The 20,798-nt window shown below is 43.0% G+C and overlaps 1 protein-coding gene across 4 annotated transcripts in view; it reads right to left on the reverse strand.

The window, feature by feature from the left end:
* The window catches only part of ADCY2 (adenylate cyclase 2), a 401,614-nt gene that overhangs the window by 42,984 nt on the left and 337,832 nt on the right, over positions 1-20,798 (reverse strand). For 3 of the 4 annotated variants that reach the window (XR_005063085.2, XM_073238029.1, XM_037024862.2), the window contains exons 16-18: positions 14,650-14,787; positions 7,828-7,947; positions 1,966-2,135 (exon numbers count right to left, since the gene is read on the reverse strand). Coding sequence is in view for 3 of the 4 variants with exons in the window: in XM_073238029.1 (XP_073094130.1) it covers positions 1,966-2,135; positions 7,828-7,947; positions 14,650-14,787 (428 nt within the window). In the remaining variant the exon portion in view is untranslated. The remainder of the gene's footprint in view (positions 1-1,965; positions 2,136-7,827; positions 7,948-14,649; positions 14,788-20,798) is intronic. The other variant, XM_037024865.2, reaches the window with a different exon arrangement.

Below are 20,798 nucleotides of genomic sequence, written 5' to 3' on the forward strand. Positions count from 1 at the left end.
GTTATGTCAAACATGAGGCTGGAGACATCAGGAGGGAATTCCAAGAAAAATTTGGGTTAGTTTTAACCTGGCATTTAAATAAAATGGTTAATTTTCAAGTATGATGCTATTATGTCAGTAATATTTATCTTTTGGAGAAAGAATGCTTCTGGGAGTATTGTGCCAGAAATCTATGGTTAAGATTAGGACCAGAGTCAGCTGCACCACTTCTGGAGAGGATAATACTGGCTCACAGTCAGAAGGTGAAGACAGGTCCCTGAGGCTTCCCATGTCAGCCCTACCTGGCTGTAAGGTGATTTAAAAAGATGAAATCAGGACAACAAACACAAAAGGTCTTGAATGAAATGAAAGAGCTCTGAAAGTAAAAACTCCTTTTCTCAGCAAAATAACTACTCCTGCTAATTGGATTTTAATCACAGATCGTGTGCCTCTCTCAGATTCCCAGAAGTAAATGACTTCCCATCAGAAACTCACTAATCTAATTTCTTCCTTGCTTAGGATGTGTAGCATATTCAGGAGCTTTAAATTTAATAAAGGGAAATTTAGTACCGTTGTCAGCTGTGCATAAAAATCCATAAAGCTACATTTACATAGGGATTCAATGCAGGCTCTCTGGGTACAGTTGAGAAATATTAAACCATATTTGGTTTGCAGTTTTGACAATTTATTGCAAAATTAACTTCTGGTTTTATTCTCAGCTTGGCTAAGGAATCATAAAATTCCCTTAAACCATTAGACATTTTTGCAGCTTCACTGCCCTAAGCTTGATTACAGATTATTAGGATTTCATGGTGTGAAGGATGCTGAAAATTAAATTAGGTGAAGAGAATGCATTGCTGTTGTGTTTCTGAAAGTATTTTTATTGGTAAGAAATGCCTGTGCAGTGAGGTACCCACCGTTCTTGACACTGAGTCTCCAATGGAGAAGTTAGCCATGTGCTGCCAACTCAAACCATCTTTCTGGAGCAACGGACTCATGCAAATACTTCAGGCATTTATTTTATGCTCAAAGAAATATGGAAATATTATGGAACATTATGGAAAGCACTCAGAAAAAATGTGAACTTTGGTGGGACCTGAAATAAACCTAACACTTGATACAAAAAGGTTTTCCTATTAAGATGTGAGATGGGGAATATTATAACGATTAAGACACTTTTTCAAACAGGGGATAAACGGGAAATATTCATTATAAGCTTATGGACGTAATTTGATAAAGGGACTTTTCATAAACCCAAGTGAGGGGACCTGAGAAGATCATTCTCTCAGCAACTAGTTCTAAGGATGAGAAAGTCCACACAATCTTATCCTTTGTTGGAAGTCAGTTTCTTCATAGAGCAGAACTCTCAGTGATAATACTTCCTTCCCGAAAGGATATTCTATGAGAAACTCCATAAGAACTTTGGCACGATAACTTGTGAATATATCCACTTATTTTTCTAGTAGTTTTGTGTATATTGATTCATCTGCTGTGACCTGGGGGGCCATTTTACCCTGCAGGGCACATATGGCACTGCCTGGAGACATTCTTGGTTGGCATGACTTGAGGTTGGGGGATTGGGTCTGACATCCAGTGGGTAGATACCAGGGATGCTGATAAATATGCTACAAAGCATAGCACAATTTCAGCCCTCTCCCCAACACAAAAGAAAATTATTCAGTTCAAAATACCAAAAATGCTAAACTACTCTTAATCAGTGCCATACAGATTATAACACAAATCATCACTCTAAGCCACTTCATATCTCCTGAGTGTATGTGATGATACCTATTCTGTGTATAATCATATGATAATACAGATCACAGAAACACACATCATGTCTTTGAACCATCACTTCAAAGAAACTCATGCAATGATTGCCAGTGGCAACCATATTGCTAATTTGCATTTACTCAACACACATTTCACTAGATCAACATCCCATGAACGAACTGAAATAAAGAGAAAGAAGAGGAAGCAATTTACCTCTCAAATAAGACCTGGCTGTAGTCATCGAGAACGTGGGCATGAGTGTGGAGAAAGATGGTGTTGTAGCCCACTAACGCCGCCATCATGATCAACATTTTCAACTCGTAATTCACCCGCAGAAAAACTGAACAGGAGATCAGTCCCAGAATGCAGCTGTATATGAAGTACTGGAACAGGGAAATCCACCAGACGGACATTTAGGATCTCTTATGAGAAATGCTGCAGTAAGCACAGAACTGGGGACCCTCCAAGCTCACTGAGGTACCTTAAAACTGGCTGTGAAAGCAAATACGTCTCTCTGCTATTTGATCCAGTGGTATAAACCTGAACACATTTGATACACAAAAAAGTTACTTGTTACATTGCTTGCTGAGTCAGCATAGCATGTCCAATACAAATAATCATGCATATTGCCAAACATAATTTTTAAGAATTGACATTGAAAGTCATTATAAGCAATACTCTTTGCTTCATGAAAATGAATACAATATGACTCCTTATATATTGGAGTAATATTGAAAAACAATATTTACTCTTGTAAATCCCATTTACAGATTTAAAAAAATAGTCCATAGAATCTTTTTTGGCCTCTCCATTTTTTAATTCATCAAGAGGATATAAATCATTACAGGCAGTTCAGTTAAAAGCATACGAAAGCCTAGGCATTTGGACGATCTAAAGCAGAAAGGATAAAAGCACTGAGAGCTTTAACCAGGGTGAGCCACGAATACCCTGGAAGCGGAAGACACCCCGAGAAATGGAAAGAAGCAGATGTGAGGAAAAAGTGGCAGGCTCTGTGTTTGGGGCCCACAGGAAGAGGCGGCGTACCTGCCCCACGTTAGTACTTGGCTATTTACTACAATGTTCCCTATCCAGACAGGAGAGCCCTGGATGTAATCCTGCTCCATGCATTCATTTGCTGCGTTACTTTAGGTCACTGCCCTAACCTGCCTGTGTCGCAGTGTCTTCATCCGCAAGATGAGAGTGGTAACGTCCTCCTTTTAAGTCATTGAGAAGAACAAGGAAAGTTCGAAGCCAGAGCCCTCCAAGCAGGAGAGACTCACTAAATGGAGACAGTTACCAGCCTCACACAGCCTTTATCTGCACATCACAGTGTTTTATGAACATGGTTTAGCTACTATCTTGGCATTCCTGGAACAGAAACAGCCCTCCATAAAGTTTAATCATTTTAATAAAGCATAGATCTGATTGAAGTTCTATAAGCTCTATCTTTAAAAAATAGCCCAGTTTGTAAGCTACTCAATTTTAGTTTCATTATACGGAACAAGCCATGTAGAAACTGCTTATTTTTGTCATTCTAGCTTTTATGTTTATTTCCCCAGCTAAGGTCATCCCCAGTAAGCTATCGGAAGGCTACTGATATAAGCTCCCCCTAGTCCTGTTCTTGGGGAAGAAAGGAAGTTGAGAAATGAGCAGGGGCAGGTGTCACACAATGCTTCCTCCTCAGGAAGAGGAACACGTCAGTGGGGGCAGCCGCTCAGAAGTTAATACAGACCCCTGACTAGTGAGGGTTTCGAGCTGGCATGTCAGCTTCAAAAGGAAGGTCAGCAGCTGCCTTTGGATCATAGAGACCTCAGGTCAGTCTTGAGGAAGTACAACAGTCCTGGACAAGGAGCCTACAGGTGGCAGCCTTTCAGGGGAGACTGTGTTGTAAGCACAAGTTGGCCCAAATTACCTATCCAGTGTCAGTATTCCACCATTCTGACCACTGCCCCCCGTCCCCACAACAGAGACAGTCACCCTGATGGACCTGCTGGGGCTGGCGGAGGGGCTCTGTGAAGGTGGGCAAGGAGCAGAGTCAGTCTCCCCTAGAGCAGAAAGGCGAGGGAGGCAGCCAGCCTCAAGCCATCTCCTATTTATATAGGAGAGCTGCCAGGGTATCTGCTGTGAGGCCAGGTGGGAGGATCTGGGGACACAGTGTTAGCACTGGGCTCAACCCCGGACGCCCCCCAGGAGACCTGCACCCTGCCTGGGGAACGCACAGTGGGAACACACATGGCACTTGGCCAGGGCTGGCTTATTTCTGTTGAATCTAATAAAACATGGTTGCACGTTTATATCATCTTTTTAGTTCATTCTTCTGCTATTTCATTCTTGTAGTTTTCAAAAGCATCAATCTGTGACAGATTGGAAACTAAGCAAAACAAAACAAAAAAATGAAATGAAAATAGGAACTTCCTCCTAGAGTTTGAGAAGCTCTGGCTTACAACCCAGTGGTCTTTTAGTCAGTCATCACTAGTATTGTAAAACTGCTCCTTAAAAGCCGGGAAATGACCTTGGGCACTGGCAGTGAGAAAGGCCCTCATTTCAAGTTCTGCCCCATCCATTTGCCAAAGGAACTCAAATCAGCAATTAAAGGCCATACTGTACCTTGCACAAGTGACTCAAGGTAGGAATATGATAGTTCCCACCATGAAGAATTCTTGTGAAGACTGAATAAGGTAAGCCAAGCAAAGATCTCAGAACAGTGCATGGCCCGTGGGAAGCTATATACATTCTACAATTATTATTATAAATAGAGAACCTTTGTACCATTTGGTTTTCAAAAGAATTCTGCTGCTAAAATTATGCTGAAACCCATTATTAGACTGAGAGTTATGGACCAATTCAGCCTAATTGAATTAAAAGCGGAAGAAGGAAACATTGACAGGAATGTGTGTATCAATGTGTGTGTGTGTGTATTTTTGTGGGGGGTGGATAGGACTGCACAGGTTTCTGCTAATACTCTAGTTTGAAATGGTGCCAATACATAATACAAATATATATCACGTTTTAAAATTCATTCTCAGACTTTTAAAAAGTTTTCACATTTGGGGAATATCTACTAACATATCTTTGGTCCTGGGAAGTAACCTTTCAGTCCATTTTCTATTAAATAGCCTTTCTAGGATGTGTGGAAGCCATGTACAAGATGGTCAGGGAATTAACTAAAAGTAGGGTGGAGATAGTGACAATGGGATGGGCAGATGGGGGCCGATGATGGGAAGGCCGGCTAGGAGCCCTGAAGGTCATCCATCTCTCCCACATAAGACAGCCCACCAGAGGCAGCACCAGTTGGTTAAGAGCTGTGGTTGTAGGCTTCTGAACTGATTTGTGTAAGGATGTAATTACTAGTAACTTAATTTTTATACCATTTTGATAGTTAATATAATTATTAGTTCATAGTTGTGTTATTATTTATTAATCTCATTTAAAAATCATTAATACTATTTGTTACTCAACATCACTTATTAATGTTAGTTAATACCAAGTTAACTTAGTTAAAATTAGTTAATATAATTATTAACCCTTTCAATATAATCAATGGAATGTACTGGTATGTTCACACCCAGGAAACAGCCACTGATGTCTTGGGGAACTAAGTCTCTTTTGGATTTAGTTTCCTCTCCTGGAAAATGGGAATTCCAATAATATCTAACTTTTGGGCAGTTCTGTGGAGGAAATGATATGAATGATTGATATGCTATAAACTGCCTACATAGCGTAGATCCTTTATTGTCGATTCTGTTGAGCATTTTAAAATGACCTTTGTTTCTGCTACAAAAATAACACTTGTGATGTTAAAAATTAGAAATATACAAAGGTCACATATAAAAATAAGAGTCTTCTATAATCCTTGACATCTAACTTGAGCCACTAGTTATTATTTTACATATATCTTCCCACTCTTTTTGTATGTGCTACTATTATTAGCATTATTATTTTAGCAATTTGGGAACATACTGTTCAGAATGTTTTTGAATGTACTTTTCAATGAATAACTTACCACAAATATATATTTCTAGGTCAGTAAATATTTTTCCACATCTTCCACAACATCTAATTGCTGGATATAACTAAAAAACAGAATTTATTTAGGCAGTTAAATTTATGCTGACCTTTAGGTCATCTGTTCTCAGTTTCTTGTTTGGTGTTGATGTTGCAAAGGTACCCTGATGAGCACTCCTGCAGCGAGGTCACTGCACCGTTAAAATGAATTTCCAAAATCAGTATTGCAGAGTGCACCATATGTTTGTTCCTATGCTTTCGATGGCTGCTATAAATGAGTTGTATCACTTCATACCAGCTCCCCTCTCCCTTGTCACCCGCAGGTACTTGTAAGATGGGATCCGAGAGGAATAATATGTACATCATGCACATCCACACAACATCTTCCCTAATGTTCCTTTTGCTCTACTAAGAGGGAAGCCAGGGTGTTTCCAGGCTCCTTTGAGACTCCTAACCTTGCTTGTTAATAATGCAGTTCTTGTACAGACAGTGTGTGAGCACACGCGGCTTCCTTGGCAAGGCTCACCACATCCTCTTTCTGAGGACTTATTACTGAACAATAGTGGCCTGTTGACTGATCTAGATTTTAGAGAGTCTACTATAGATTTTTTCAGAATCTTAGAAGGTTGAGCAAATGTTACCTTTCCCAATCTTGGGTTTCTGATGATTTGCTTTGTTTAGAAGTAAGATATACTAATTTACCTAATGCAATTCAGAATTATGACCTTATTGCCTTTCGTGATGCCAAGTTGTTCTACTCAAAAATACTGGATGAAGAGATTTTTTTTTAAGAAAAGCTTTTCCAGCTATGCTTCTCTATGGAAACACATCTTCACCACAAAGAGCTAAAGTGCTGAGCAAACGCTGCGTGGGATGGCTTGGAGGCACCCCCTCCACTGGCCGGCGCCCCATGTGTGGGCTGATGCCATCCATGCAAGGAGGAAGTGCCAGACCCCACCGTTAACTTCACTCTTCCTCTAAAGAAGATGGCACCAAACTGTCACAGAGAGATCAGAGCCAATAAACCATCAACAAGAATCCTGTCTCTCACTTTCCACACAGCTAAGATAGAAAAAAATGACATCTCATACTTAATGGGGGTTTATGATGATGCCTAACACAAAGGCCTGGGCCCCTTGGTGGGGGGATGGAGTTTATACCCTCCTCTTCCTGAGCCTGTGGGACAGTTATGGACCCCGGTCAGCTGCCTCAGAAACCTTAGAGGAACCCCGGATGTCCCTGCGCTCTGTACAGAGCTGGTAGCTTCCCAGAAAACTGAAGAGACGAGATGGAAAAAGGATTCATGCCAAATTCCCAGGCAGTGGATCAGCAGAAGGGGGACGAGGAAGGAAATCTCTACTGCCCCCACTAATGGGGTTCAAAAACTTGGTGGGAGAACTTGAAAGTGAACATATTAAATTACCCATTTCGGTCCCCCAAATAATTCATTTAGCCATGTCAAAACTCATTATATGAGACAGAAACAAATCTATGTTCCTTTTAGATGAAATTTAGAAAAAGATAATGAATTTCAAAATAAATAACTGATTTAATGCTTTTTACTTGGAAGGCTGATGTGTTAGTATGCTTTGGAATTTCAATTTTTGGAGGCCTTTTTGGTCAAATGGAGTCAGCAAGAGTGATTTGAGGATATAATCACCAGACAGTATTTGCAGCCAAAGAGAGGCAGAAATTTGGGCTGTGATCCCCATCATACAGAGTCAGGGACCTGACACAAATTCATCCCATCAGCAAAGAGACCCAGAAATTCCACGCCATACAGGTGAATGCCCAGCACTGGGATGCATACCATGAAATGTAGTAGGAAGAGAATGAAGGCGGAGTCATCCGTGGGAGCGCCACACTGACACCGGTAGGTCTGCACACAGGGTCTAAGCACTGCCTGCCAGCTGGGGCTTCTCTTTTCAAAGACTGGCACTTTTTAAATAGTCAAGCCCTACTCCGGGATTGACACCAAAGAAGATCAGAAAGCAGAGGCCATGACATGGAAGGGGTGAAGAGCTTACAGGAAAACCACAAAAGCAATACTAATGAGTGAAAAGTTCTTACCGGGAGGAAAAACAAATTTTGCGCACGCAGCATCGCTGCCTGATTACTTGAGGCAAAGAGACTTGTGTTTGATGTATTGGCAGTTGGAGGGATTGCTTCTTCTGAGTCACTCAGGAAAAACTGCAAGGAAAATGTGTTTTCAGTGAATGAGAGCAAAAGAGATCAAAGAGTTAGCGGGTGGGTGCTGGGGGCTGTGTCCCTTCAGCACAGTAGAGCTCAGGAGGGCAAAACCAACATCAGTGTTTCCAGTGCTAAGAGCTTCATCATCTCCTCTTTGAAGCTTTGAGAATTTCTATTGAAGAACTAAATAACTGTTTATTGTTGTGCTTTGCATTCAGTGGTAAATTCCAGAATCATAGGATTGATGTTAAAGAAAACAGAAGCACTGAATTAAAAATATACAAAGCACAGGGCAGGGGGCTCAGAATCGCATCTGACACCATCATTATGCACATAGACAAGTCAGAGCCTTTGGGAATTTGTTTTGCATTATCTTCACCATCTCAGTTTAAATATTAAATGAGTTTGTGGACTTTCCTGAGTTTTTTTATTTTAAGAAATTGATTTTATGGGCAATGTGCAATAACCAGTGTCAGCCTCTGTCTCTTATTTGTGAGGGCTTGGCAGTTCAGGACCATGAGGATTAAAGTTGGAGAGGATGAACGGTCTTAGAACTTCAAAAGGGGGTCCTAATTTAAAAAAAAAGTATTCCTGTGAAATGAAAGATGATTAGCTCTTACTTGATGGTCACCAACATCAGCACCCAGAAGGAAACTGTCAATCAGTTAGCAAGGTGGGAAAAATTCCATCTCTCTCCATTTCTCGCTCTCTGTCTCTTTCTCTGTGTGTGTGTGTTTATCTCTCTGTCTTTCCTGGAGAAGCTGCAACACACACTGTTTAGGTGGCCAAGAATCAGTCACTTTTCCACACCATGGCTGAGGGTCAGAGAAGTTTCAATACAAGTAAACTGGAGAATCACTTGGGCCAGGTTCCCTTTCCTCAAAGAAGTTAGTCTTAGCCATAAAACAAGGTTGCGTTTTCTGCATGGGGATAACTATACATATTCAAAGTTTCAAAACAAAGTCAGACTTTCCTGTGCAGTTTCTACGGTAGCTTTTGTTTGCTTCTATTGATTTATTTCCTTTGATGGCAGAGTTCTTATCAAATACTTAAAGTAGTTTACTTAGGTAGGTCAGAAAGCATTTATTTAGTATATTCTTGGAAACATTCTTTCCATATTCCAAGAACAATACTGGATAGAGCATCCATGATACTATCCATTACATCAATTGGTAAAATGCAGCAATATGTGGACTTAAAAATCAAAGGAATGTAGGTTTCTTTATTTACTGTTAATGAACTTCTCAAAAATGTCACAACCTCTGGTCAAACTGCAAATGTGCTGATTCTTTGGGAAAAAATTTAATCAAGGAAAAAAAAGTGAGTGGAGTAATTGCTCAGCAAGCACTGGGCTCCAGACTGTTACAATTTAGATTTGACAGACCCAAAATACAACGGACTTAAATATTAAAGAATCCAGTAATGACAAAAGAAGACTGCTTAGCTTGGCAGGTTACCAGTCTTCAGCACCTGGGATCTTAAAATATTAACAAAAACTTCTTGATTATTTCATCATATTGAGAAGAAAATTAATTTTTGCTGTACGGAGAACAGAAATACATTTGGAGGAAGCCTTGTGTTGCAAGGAGGCTGTACAATAAATACGATGGTTTGCACTTGAAAAACAGCGAACTTGAATCACTATGCCCAATGGAGCTTCCTTAGCACCCTTCTGCTACCTTTTTCTAGTATTTATTAACTTCCCCTAAAATCAAGAAACTTTTCATTCTGTCCAGGTGGCATCATGCTGCAATATGGAATCTTCTTCTGTCACCTTAGTTTAAAATAACAAATTCATGGTACTGCCTAATTATAGCCAGTCAAATACTGGAGAGTTATTAATCCTTTGTCCCTCCCCCTTCCAGATTAAACTGCCACAACTTTCTCCACAGAATGAATTTCTCATGCTACTATTTTTTGGAGAACTCCTCTCTGTTCCCACTTCAATATTCTACAATGTCTGTCATAATAGGGAAAATGATATCCTTCTTCTGGATGTGATGCCCTCATAAAGTGCTAATGAATGCAGCACGTTCTGGTTTCACTTCCGTATTTCACATTTCCCAGGCAACCTAAGCAGCTTAAAATTATGGTTTCCAAATAATACTAAATAGAGAACATGCTATTTAGTATTGTGTTTTATGTCTGATGGCACCATTGCATTTTGTCGTTTGGCCAGAGTGAGAATCCAGATAGACTGCTAGTTAACTGTGGCTAACTCCTTGCCCATGTGGTTCACAAATGCTGTGCTAGTCGTAATATTCTCTGGGAAGTTTCTCAGAAGAAACTGCAAAATGATGGAGGAAATCACAGATGACATCATCAGAATGTCAGAAAAATATGGCAGAGTATTTGAGCTTCTGACTCATGATTCTAAACAGTCAGCTCAGCTGGAACTTAAGTGGAGCAAAACACACAGGCCATGTGCAATTTGGTACCCAGACCCTTATTAGAAAAAAAAATCTGATAACTGTTTTTCTCCACTTTTTATTGGGTGTTTGGTATCACACGGGTGAGCATTGGTTGTTCAAAATGTCCTGGTAAAATCTCACAATTCATTTTAAATAAAATTGACGTGGACATTTCATCATTTATACCAGTGTGTAATGAGACTGAAAGATGCCAGTCCTCTGAACACACTGTTCCTACTGGCTCCACTCATGTTAAATTTCAGGCTTGAATAAACATTAGGGACTGCGAATCCAAGCCGAGGCTCACGGTGGCATGGCCCTGCACACAGTCAATGGCAGAGGGAGGCGGTGGGCAGCCTCGGCCCTCCTAGCACTCCTACGGCAGCTCTCCTCCTGGAGGTAAAGAGGGTGCCAGCAGGTGATGACACAGAAGCCATTAGAAAGGGCTGCTTACCAGTGGCTGGAAAAATCCAGGGCAAACTGAGAGGTTCACTTGCTGTGGAGGGACTGAGCATCAGAGAGAAAATAAAACCTGGAAAACACTATGCTGTGTGAAATAAGTGTCACAAAAGACAGATATTGTGTAATTTCACTTACGTGTAGCATCTAGAAAAGGGACATTCATAGTAACAGAGTAAGAGGGGAGTTGGGGAGGGACTGTTTCCCAAGGACAGGTTTTCTGTTTGGGATGATGAAAATGTTTTGGAAATGGATGGTAGCGATGGTTGCACAATGACATGCACTTAATGCCCCTGAACTCTATGCTTAAAGATGGTTAAAATGATGAATTTTATGTAATGTATACTTCACCCCATAGAAAATGAACAAATGTTAAATACAGAAAAAGGAAAGAAAGTGGGAAAAAAGGAAAGCATTTTGCTTTATCCCTAAGAGAACACTTAAGAGTCACAGGAGATATACCAGGGAACCTGAAGGAGGCTGTGGCTTCAAAAAAAGTGAACTTTTCCAACAGAAAATTAAATTTTCTTCCCAGTTACTTAAGCAAGGCCTGCTCCTGAATGTACCTCTCTCACCGCCCCCAACCCCCAACCCCGGGTGCTGTTCTTGTTGAAATGTGAGTCCGAAGACTGGGTTAGCCTCATGGGGTTAACAATTGCTAAGAAATAGCACAACTACAAGGTGGGAGTGGGGCTCAGTAGAGAAACTGTGTTCCCAAGGGAGGTACTGGGACTGATTTCAAGAGTGATAGTGCTGAACAGACCCCCTCTAGGTTGGGGAGTATGCAGTGGGGCTGAAAGAAGGTGCAGAAATAGCACTGGGACCCTTTAAGTGCATGCAGTTAAAGCCTGCACCACACCCATGCCTCCAGCAGGGACGCCCTCTCCACCACAGTGGCCCTTGCCTGGCAGCCACTGATGCTCATCTCTGACCAGCGCTTCTGAACGCTGCCATTAGCAGCGCCGGGATGTGTATGACCCAGGGTGGTCTCAGCACCCTGCTGTGTGGCTGGGGACAGTGGAACCTGGGCAGTCACGGCTCAGGAGGACAGAGAGAGGAGTCATGTTAAATGTCTCATTCTCATAACGTGAATGTGCTGCTACTGGGCAAAGGGAAAATCGGTTCTCAGGAAGTGTATTTTCCTGGCTCTGCAGGAGCCTGGAGGAGTGAGCACACTCCTCAGAGATGGGAAGCTTAATCACAGCAGAAGGGCACTGTGGCAGTCCTCCTTGTTGGGGGAACTGAACACGCTGTGTTGGGATAGCTCAGGACTCCAGCCGCGCCTCTGCTGTCCTTCAAGTGTATCTGCTCCCTGTCTCTTCGTGGTGGCCCAACTCTGACCCAGCTGTCTCCTGCAGCTTTAATTTACCAAACCCCTCTTGGAGTGGTTGCTGTGCATTCCTGGAGAGCCAGATTCCCCAGAAGCAGCTGATACACAAAGCAGGCTACAAAGGAACCCATTTTAGGAAACACACTCATGTTTCACAGGCTCTTGCCACTGCCCTTTGGCTTTCCGTAGGTCTTTCTCCCCAGGGATGTTTTCAAGCGTGGTGATAACCACAGTATCTGTGCAGTAAGATTAGGAATCCTAATGGCTGGGGGGAGCTGGAGGTGGACTCTTCCAGGGGAGGGCCTCTGGTCTCATGTTAAGTCCCTCCTCTCCTGCCCCCAACCCCGAGGCTGGTCCTGCTCTAACAAAGAGCAGGACGGTTCTCCAGGGCATTCCTTGTCCCGGCATGCCACTGTCTTCTGGCTGACCCCCAGCCAGTGCTGACAAAGCCCTTGTTAGAATAAATGATGTCATGGTCCAGGTATGCCCGAGACCTGGAGGACGAGGCCCCCACAGTGGAGGGAGGTCTCACAGTCCCTGAAGCAGAATATGGGCCCCAGAGGCAGTGAAAGGAGGAAGAAGGAGAGTCACTTAGTGCCACTGGCTGACTTTACAGAGGGCAGGAGGAGGCCCGGGATGGTGGACCTCCCATGGCAAACTTACAGGGCAAGGGACCCCACACGGGGAAGCCAGGCCTGGGGCCAGCTGTCCCAGGGAAGCCACGCTTGACTGCTGAGCCCTATCCCTGTAGAAGTCACCAGTTCCCACTGCCCAGGGGACCATGGAGCGGCCCCTGTCCCGAGCTGGCCCTTGGGGACCAGCAGGCCGGGGAGGGAGTAGCTGTGGGGCTTCCTCTCACCGGCCTGTGCCTGGGGTGGCCCCCCTTAGTGCCTGACCTTGCGCCCTTGCTCAGAGCAGCTCCTAGAGGGGGTAAGGCACGTGCAGGTGAGGTGGGCCAGCCAGCATGCCCACCCTCCAGCTGCCGATGGGGGATGACATATAGGAATCCACAGCCCACCTCCTGAAGGGGTAGGGAGTGGGAGGGAGGCGGGCTGGAGATAACTTCTGCCTGACCCCCATTCAGGTATCCTGAACATGGACTTACAGGCAGTGGGAAGCCAGTGGAGAGGCCACCCAACCCCTGCCAGTGGCTCCCCAGCCTGGCTGGCTGCAGGTGTGCCTGACAGAGCTGCCCGCTGTGTAGGACACTGGTGCGGACTAATTCCACATTCAGGTATCCTGAACATGGACTTACAGGCAGTGGGAAGCCAGTGGAGAGGCCACCCAACCCCTGCCGGTGGCTCCCCAGCCTGGCTGGCTGCAGGTGTGCCTGACAGAGCTGCCCGCTGTGTAGGACACTGGTGCGGACTAATTCCACGTAAGTGTTCAAGGTCCTGACCTCCTCCTTCGGCTCTGGTGTCCACTACTTCCTAACACAGAGTTCTGCTCTCCCCCTAGCCCTAGATGCTGACACCCTCCCTCCTTCTCGGTCTTCATCTCCATCTGTGAACCCCTAGGCGTCCTTAGACTCCGGTGCTCTTCCTGCCCGCGGCCACCCGTCTGCCCGCCTCCGCTGCTGGCTCTCAGACTTGTACCGGTCAGCCCAGCTGTCTGACTCCCAGGCTCCACTGTGAGTTCCTGGAGGCAGACAGCTGTCTTTGGGTTCTGAGCATCTTGCAATGTACCAGACACACATTCATGCCCAACAAACGTTTTTTGCTGAATGAATGCTGTCTGATGTATGAAAACTACATCTTTATTATTTAACATATATGCCCTATCTCCTCAACCTGATTTTGTGCTTCTAGAAGGCAAGCACTGTGGCCCATGATTCCCTGAAGTTCCAACCACTAAGAAAGTATCCAGCACACGAAGGAGCACAGTGCCTCATGGTGGACGGCAATGAGTCAGAATAATAACGAGGATGGTTCTCAGTGCATTGATCACCTAGGGGTCTATTTTTAAGGCTTTACCAGTAATGACAACATTGATACAATAACAGTGACCATGAGTTAAATATTTACAAAATGCCTGGTGCTGTCCCAAGTGTTGTAGGAACATCAGCTCCCGCTCCCCCTAAAAACTGCCTGGGCAGAGAAGTGCCAGTTTGCACTTCTGAGAAGTAGAAATGCAGCCTAGTACTAGTTTAATGAAACCTCTTCAGAACCGCCCTGCTGGGAAGGTGGAGCTGATGTTCCACCTCAGGCCTTCTCAACACCAGAGCGGAACACGCTCGGTCTGTGCTCCCCTTACTGGGGTGCCCCTTGGCGATGTTCCCCACTGACATTCAGTGTCACTTATGCAGCTCAGAGCCTGAACAGCAAGGTGCTGCCTCTCTCGGAGTGGCTTCCGCAGAAAGCATCTCTCCCTCAGGCTGCTGTGGTGGTTGGATGTTGAATTTAATAGGTAGTAATTGGTGTCACCAAAGGAGCTACAGGCAAAGTCTCAAAGTTCCACCAAGACAAGCATTAGAAGTCCTGCCTGGTGGGAGGCCCGACTCACCATGTTGAACACGGCCATGGTCAGTATGATGGCCGTGGTGATGACCGTGAGGGAGATCCGTGGCCAAGGGCGGTTGGCAATGATGCCCGATGACTTCAAAAGCCACAGGAGAGAGGCAGAGGCCTTCTTGCTGCACTGCTGGAGGAGAACAAGAAAGAAGCATGTTGCTATTTCATGCACTTCCTCAAGTTTCTTAACAGTGCTAAAAACTGCAAGATGCACCAACGTTCTTCACAGATTAAACAAGTAGGACCTTTTGTGTACCAAGTCACAAACCTTATTAAAATTATGTGGGCATCACTGTTACAAATTAAAAACAAATTAATTAAATTTCTATGATGAACGTAGGACATGCTTGTATGTCCTTTAAAATAGACCTGAAATTATATTTAAAAAAAATGTTCTGTAAAGGAAAATGCATCAGTTAATTAAAGTACTCTTGGGGGTGTATGGGTTTCAGACCACAGCTCTGATGAAGCAGTTACCATAATAAATCCAGCCATTTAAGTAGAACACAGATCAACACTTAGCTAATCACACAACTGGACCACAGAACAGTTTGGTGATGGAACCTCCAAAGACGGCACCCCAAATTCTCAGGTGTGTGTCCTGGTGATGGTTTTACCTCATCCTGTCCTGTGAGGGCTTCTTCCCACATGGGAAGCTCTTTGTTATAATTTTTAATTGTGCTACAAACCACATAATAAAACCAGTTTTGAGAGCATAGTTCACTGGTGTTAACTCCATTCCCCTTGTTGTGTAGCAGGTCTCCAGAACTCTATTCCCATTAAAGAATGTCCTGTTTCTCCCTCTCTTCCCATTGGCACCGCCATTCATTCCCCTTCCTGACTAAGGGTCTGACTACTTTAGGTCACATGTATGGCCTCATGCAGCATTTGTCCTTCCATGACTGTCTCCCTTCAATTAACATCATGTCCCCCAGGCTTATCCACGTTGTCGCATGAGACAGGATTTCCTTCTCTCCATAAGGCTGATTAACATTCTGTTCCATGTCTAGACCACAGTTTGCTTAGCCATCATTTGTCAAAGGACACTTGTGTTGCCTCCAGCTTTTGGCTGTTGTGAATAATGCTGCAAAAAGTGTGGCTGTCGGCAAAGTTCTTCTGATACACGTGGGAATTGAGGTCTTTACAGAATGGCAGCCAGCACCCCTCACCATTTCCTGTAGGTCAAGATGGTTCTGTGGGATCTCAGCAGATGAGCTCGCCTCCCCTGAAGGCCACCTTCCAGGGAGATGCCATTGAGGTTCTCACCTTCGCCCAGTGGGTGAGGGCAGAAGCAGAGTGCTAAGGTTTGGGTAGCACAGACTCTGCCTGGGCCTGTTCCGCTGTAAGCTTTTACATGCCATCTGATATGACGAGCTGTACTTATGAGTTCCCCAGGGATCTAAATTTTAACCTTCATGCTAAGGCATTGTGATCCCAAGGCTATGAGTCCTGGAAATATTTGAAAAGGTTATGATTTCAAAAAATTCAGAAGGATTAAACATACCCTTTTGACTTGGGCTAGAAGTTAATATAATGGCAGAACTGCTATGACATCAATAAAACTCAAATAGCAAAAACTCCTTAGTGGCAGTAATAAATGGCATTTTTATTTCTCTACCTGTCACATTTTCCCTCTGCTTTATTCTTAAAAATATGTATCTCTTTACTCTTAAAAATGTAAATGTTGCAATGTATTAAATGCCAGTACAACAACGCAAAGAGATTCTATAATACAGGTTGGAGGAGGTTAGAAGAATTCAGACCAGCCCAGTGGCCCAGGATCAAGCCCTCACAGCCATGGTTTCTGTAAGCTAATTATTCTCTGACATCAGTGAATCCATCTCTAAAATGGGGATAATGATAACCTGCCTCCATGCTCTTTCAGAGGCTTAAATGGGCTACATAAGGTGCCAAGAACAGGACTCATGTTAGCTTTTCTTCTCATGATATTTATACGAAAGCATAATTCTCAGAAACATTTTAGTGATTCAAAGGGTACTTGCTTTATATCTACATGAACAAAAGCCCTCATTTTCCCTCTTTACCACCATAGTTTTTTCCTCCAGTTCCTAAGATAAAGAGAGGCAGAATGTTTGCCCACAGCACACAGCCCCCACTAGTCTAGAATCGCAGGACAACGTTCAGGTCTCACTCCTCGGGCTGCGTCCCTGGGTCCCCCTCTGGTTTCTGTCAGAGCCTGTCTGACAGCCTGAAGATCAGAGCGGCTCTGGGCTCCAGGGGCTGCCCGGGGCTGCACCGCTGGCTGGCAGCAGGGGGTGCACTTGGCCAGGCTCTGCAGAGCATCTTCCTGCCGGCAACGCAGGGGGAGCCAGATTTGCACCTAAAGCTTCTTCCCAAGATCAGGGTTTGGATGGGGGTCGGTGATGGCATTAAATCTGTCGTCCCATAAGATGCCTATTAATGCTCTGAACATGCAATATCTTGGAGGGTCATGTAGCACAGTACACCCTCCTGAGGCTGTCTACATTATCATGTAAGTCATGTTATTTCTAATATTATTAATACCACAGACCACAGTCGGAAGAGAAGCAATAAAATAAGTATGAAGAGTGCTGATTCAAATAGAATATCATTGTCACCTAGCTCATCATATCCATTAGGAAATGATGGCATTTGGTTTGATTATGGCAAATTAAGATGTTACGTGTTTGCATCCTAATCAACTAGGATTAGTGATTTATTTAAGAGAAAATTATTAAAACTGATGCTTTTGTGTCTGTGCAGAGAAATTATCAATGGATATGATAATGAAAATGTTCAGAGCAGTAAAAAAATTTTACTGCTTTAGGAGAACATTAAAACTAGCTCAGACTTCATACCACGGCTGGTTAGGTAAACTGTTATCTAGTTAGCACACGTATTACTGAAATTATAAAATTCAAAATTACTCATTTGAAGTTTTAGAATAGTATGTGGTAATAATCTTGCCAAATATGCTATCTTATAGGAATATGTTATATTCTGCTTATAGGCTGGTCATTTACTGAAACAGATGTGAGCAGACATGCATGGATTTTTTTCTGCTCCTGTGACATGATGGATAAAATCACCAATTGGTGGCCCTAGAAACCACTGCTTATGTGTGCCTCCTGAATATGAGGAAGGATGTCCAGGAAAACTGTCACATTCCTATCCACTTGTACAAAAGAGTAATACTTGGAGCTACTCACTCAAGAGTGTGGCACACACTGGGTTCAAGACAACAAGGGCCAGGATGCAACAGGTTCATTTTCTTCTGCTATTTAGTCTTTATGTATGCCTCAAAGAACCCCCATAAACTCATCTTTAAACTTATTGTGCCAAATATTCATTGTCCCCAAGGTCGGAGGGCCAGGCAGCCTTCCCTCTCTTTTCATTCATGCCACCAAGTATTGAAAACGAAATAAAACTGTTCCAAAATATGAAAACCGGTAACCATACTGGAAGCAAGGAAAAGAAAATAGGAGGTGAGAGAGATGTGCGCCCTGAACCACAGTCCCATGGAGAGCAAAGGGCAGGTAGATGAAGATGTTAGCAGAGCAGAAGAGACTGCACAGACAGGGGAAAAAGACTAATATCTTAAAACAGAAAGGATCTGATTAAGGGAAATGAGATGGATTCAATTGTAGCTCTGAATCAAAATTACGACTTGCATCTTGATGTGATAATTCAGGTCAGTTTATTTTGTTTTGGGTTAAGTATTCAAATGAAGTCCCTGATGGAAAAATAAGTTTATCAAAACTTGCACCATCCTAATGAAACATAAATGATAACATCTCAAAGACTGTTTTGGCATTTATTCAGAAGATGCTATTCATATGAAAATTAGAGAACATCCACTGTGAGCCCAGTTTCATCATTCCATTCAGTCTTTGGCATAATTACTGGCATGATTTCAGCCAAATCTGATTCCTCCCTTTCCTGATACTCAGCAGGTCTCACTGCATCCTATGATTTGACTCATACTTAGAGTGAACTCACTGTGGACCTTCCAGAAATGCTCTTAGCGGGTTATGCCACAACCATCCACTGACAAATACAGAACTGGTACAAAATGCAGTGGGAGATGTAAAAGGAGAAATAAAATACACTTACATGGAAACCTTACCATGGAGTTGGTCCTGCAGAAAATGAGCAGTATGGTTTATTAGGAAGGATGTCAGATGAAGATCAATGCTCTTCATTCGGTATGGGCAGAAGACTCTTCCCATAAAAATAAAATGTTCATACAGTGTGTTCGGATTTAAAAAAAAAAACCTCCTCCAAGAACATCCTTCCTCCCTCCTCTCCCCTAGACTTTTTCACTTCTTGTGTGTTTACCTAAAGGAACGCCTACTTTGGCATATCAATTGGCCAAGGACTGTCTTTTTGAATGACAGCAACAAGCTACAGCAATAATTACCTGTAATGTTTCATGTCGCAGAGACTGCCATGTGTACTTTATGTAATTGTACTTCAACTTCCTTCAGAGAGACTTCTTTACTTCAATCAATCATATTTTATAAAATGAACATGCTTCTTTGATACACCCTGGATGAGCCACATTCTGCAGTCATTGTCCACTGTGTGGCACTCACAGCCTGTCTCCATTGTGTTATCTTTGTTCACATGCTTGTCTCTGGCCACATGGACAGCTGGTTGAGGACAGTGACCACATCACACCTGTCTTTGTATTTCCATAGGTAGCACAGTGCTTGGCAAAAAGTAAGAACTGAACATATGCTTCCTTACTATATTAACTATCTTTATGATGGGCCTGTGGGATAGAAGCAAAGAAGGAGCTCAGTGCTAGTGGGCCAAGGGTATGGAGTTGGTCCAGGGATGTCCTGGAGGTAGACACAGGCTACTCCACCTAGAGGGTGGGCTTTTAATGCCTCCTGGGGAAAGATATTGCCTTGGGCCTGAAAAAAGTGGACAGCTGGGACTCAGACCCCTGAATAAAACAGCCTCAAATGGCTGTTCTGATGTAAAGACATCTAGAAGAACTCCATATGCTTGTTCAGAGATGTATCAGTAAACTTCCCATGACAAATTCAAACTCTAAATATGGATGTAAGTCCACTCCATATCTGATTCATAATGAGAATCAAATTGAGGGCTTATTGATTGGGCCAAAAGCCAGAGAAAGTCTTTGGAGCTCTGGCAGAACAATACTGCTTGAAAATGATACCTTACATCACAGGGTGTAGGGTGCATCCCAATTTGGGGTGTGGGGAGGCCGTCCTCATTGAACATAAACTCACAATAAAAAATATATATATATATGAATGACATAAGGTAATGGATGATATGAGGAAGAATCAATAGACATAACAGATGGTAGAATTAGCACTGCAGGATGTGCAGGTATGATATCATCTGAAATACCCTATAAAATAAGATTAAAGTAATAAAAGATGGATTAGAGTCCATAATGAATGAGCAGTAAGAGAAAATAGCAGATGCATTTTTAAAATGAGCACATAGGCTCTCTAGAGATGAAAACAGAGACACTGAAACTAAAACTCAATAGTCATGTTGAAGAGGGTAAGTAGCTCAGAGAAAACAATGCATAAAACAGCACAGAAAGATACAGAGATGAAAAACATGGAAAGGATGTAGAGGCACAGAAGGTAGAATGAAAAGATTCAACACACTTATAATGGAAGTTGGAGAAAAGTAGAAGAGAAAGACTGGGGAAGAGGCCAAATACAAGGCGATATCAGACAAAACTTTGTTGACCTGGAGCAGAACATGAGCTCTTTGTTTGAGGACACACATTAAGTCCCAAATGGGACCAATGAAAGGAAATCTTCTCCTGAACATCAAGAATCTACTGCCCATGACAGACAGAGATCAAATCCTACAAAACAACTAGAGAGAAAAGACATCTTATCTACCAAGCAACACAATTAGACAAGCTGTTGATTTCTCTTTAGCACATTAAAGTGCAGGAAAATATGGACTCATGTTTTCAAAGTTAGAAAAATTATCATAAATTACTACTCAGTAGGAAAAAAACAGACTTTTTAAATATGAGAGCTGAGGGGGTATATAGGCACAGGCTCTCACTGCAAGGATTAGAAAGGAATATTCTTTGGAGATATGGACACTGAGTCCTGGAAGAAGAAATTGGTACTCAAGAAGGATGAGAAATTGGTA

Source organism: Manis javanica, chromosome 1, assembly GCF_040802235.1.
Source record: "Manis javanica isolate MJ-LG chromosome 1, MJ_LKY, whole genome shotgun sequence".
NCBI lineage: Eukaryota > Metazoa > Chordata > Mammalia > Pholidota > Manidae > Manis > Manis javanica.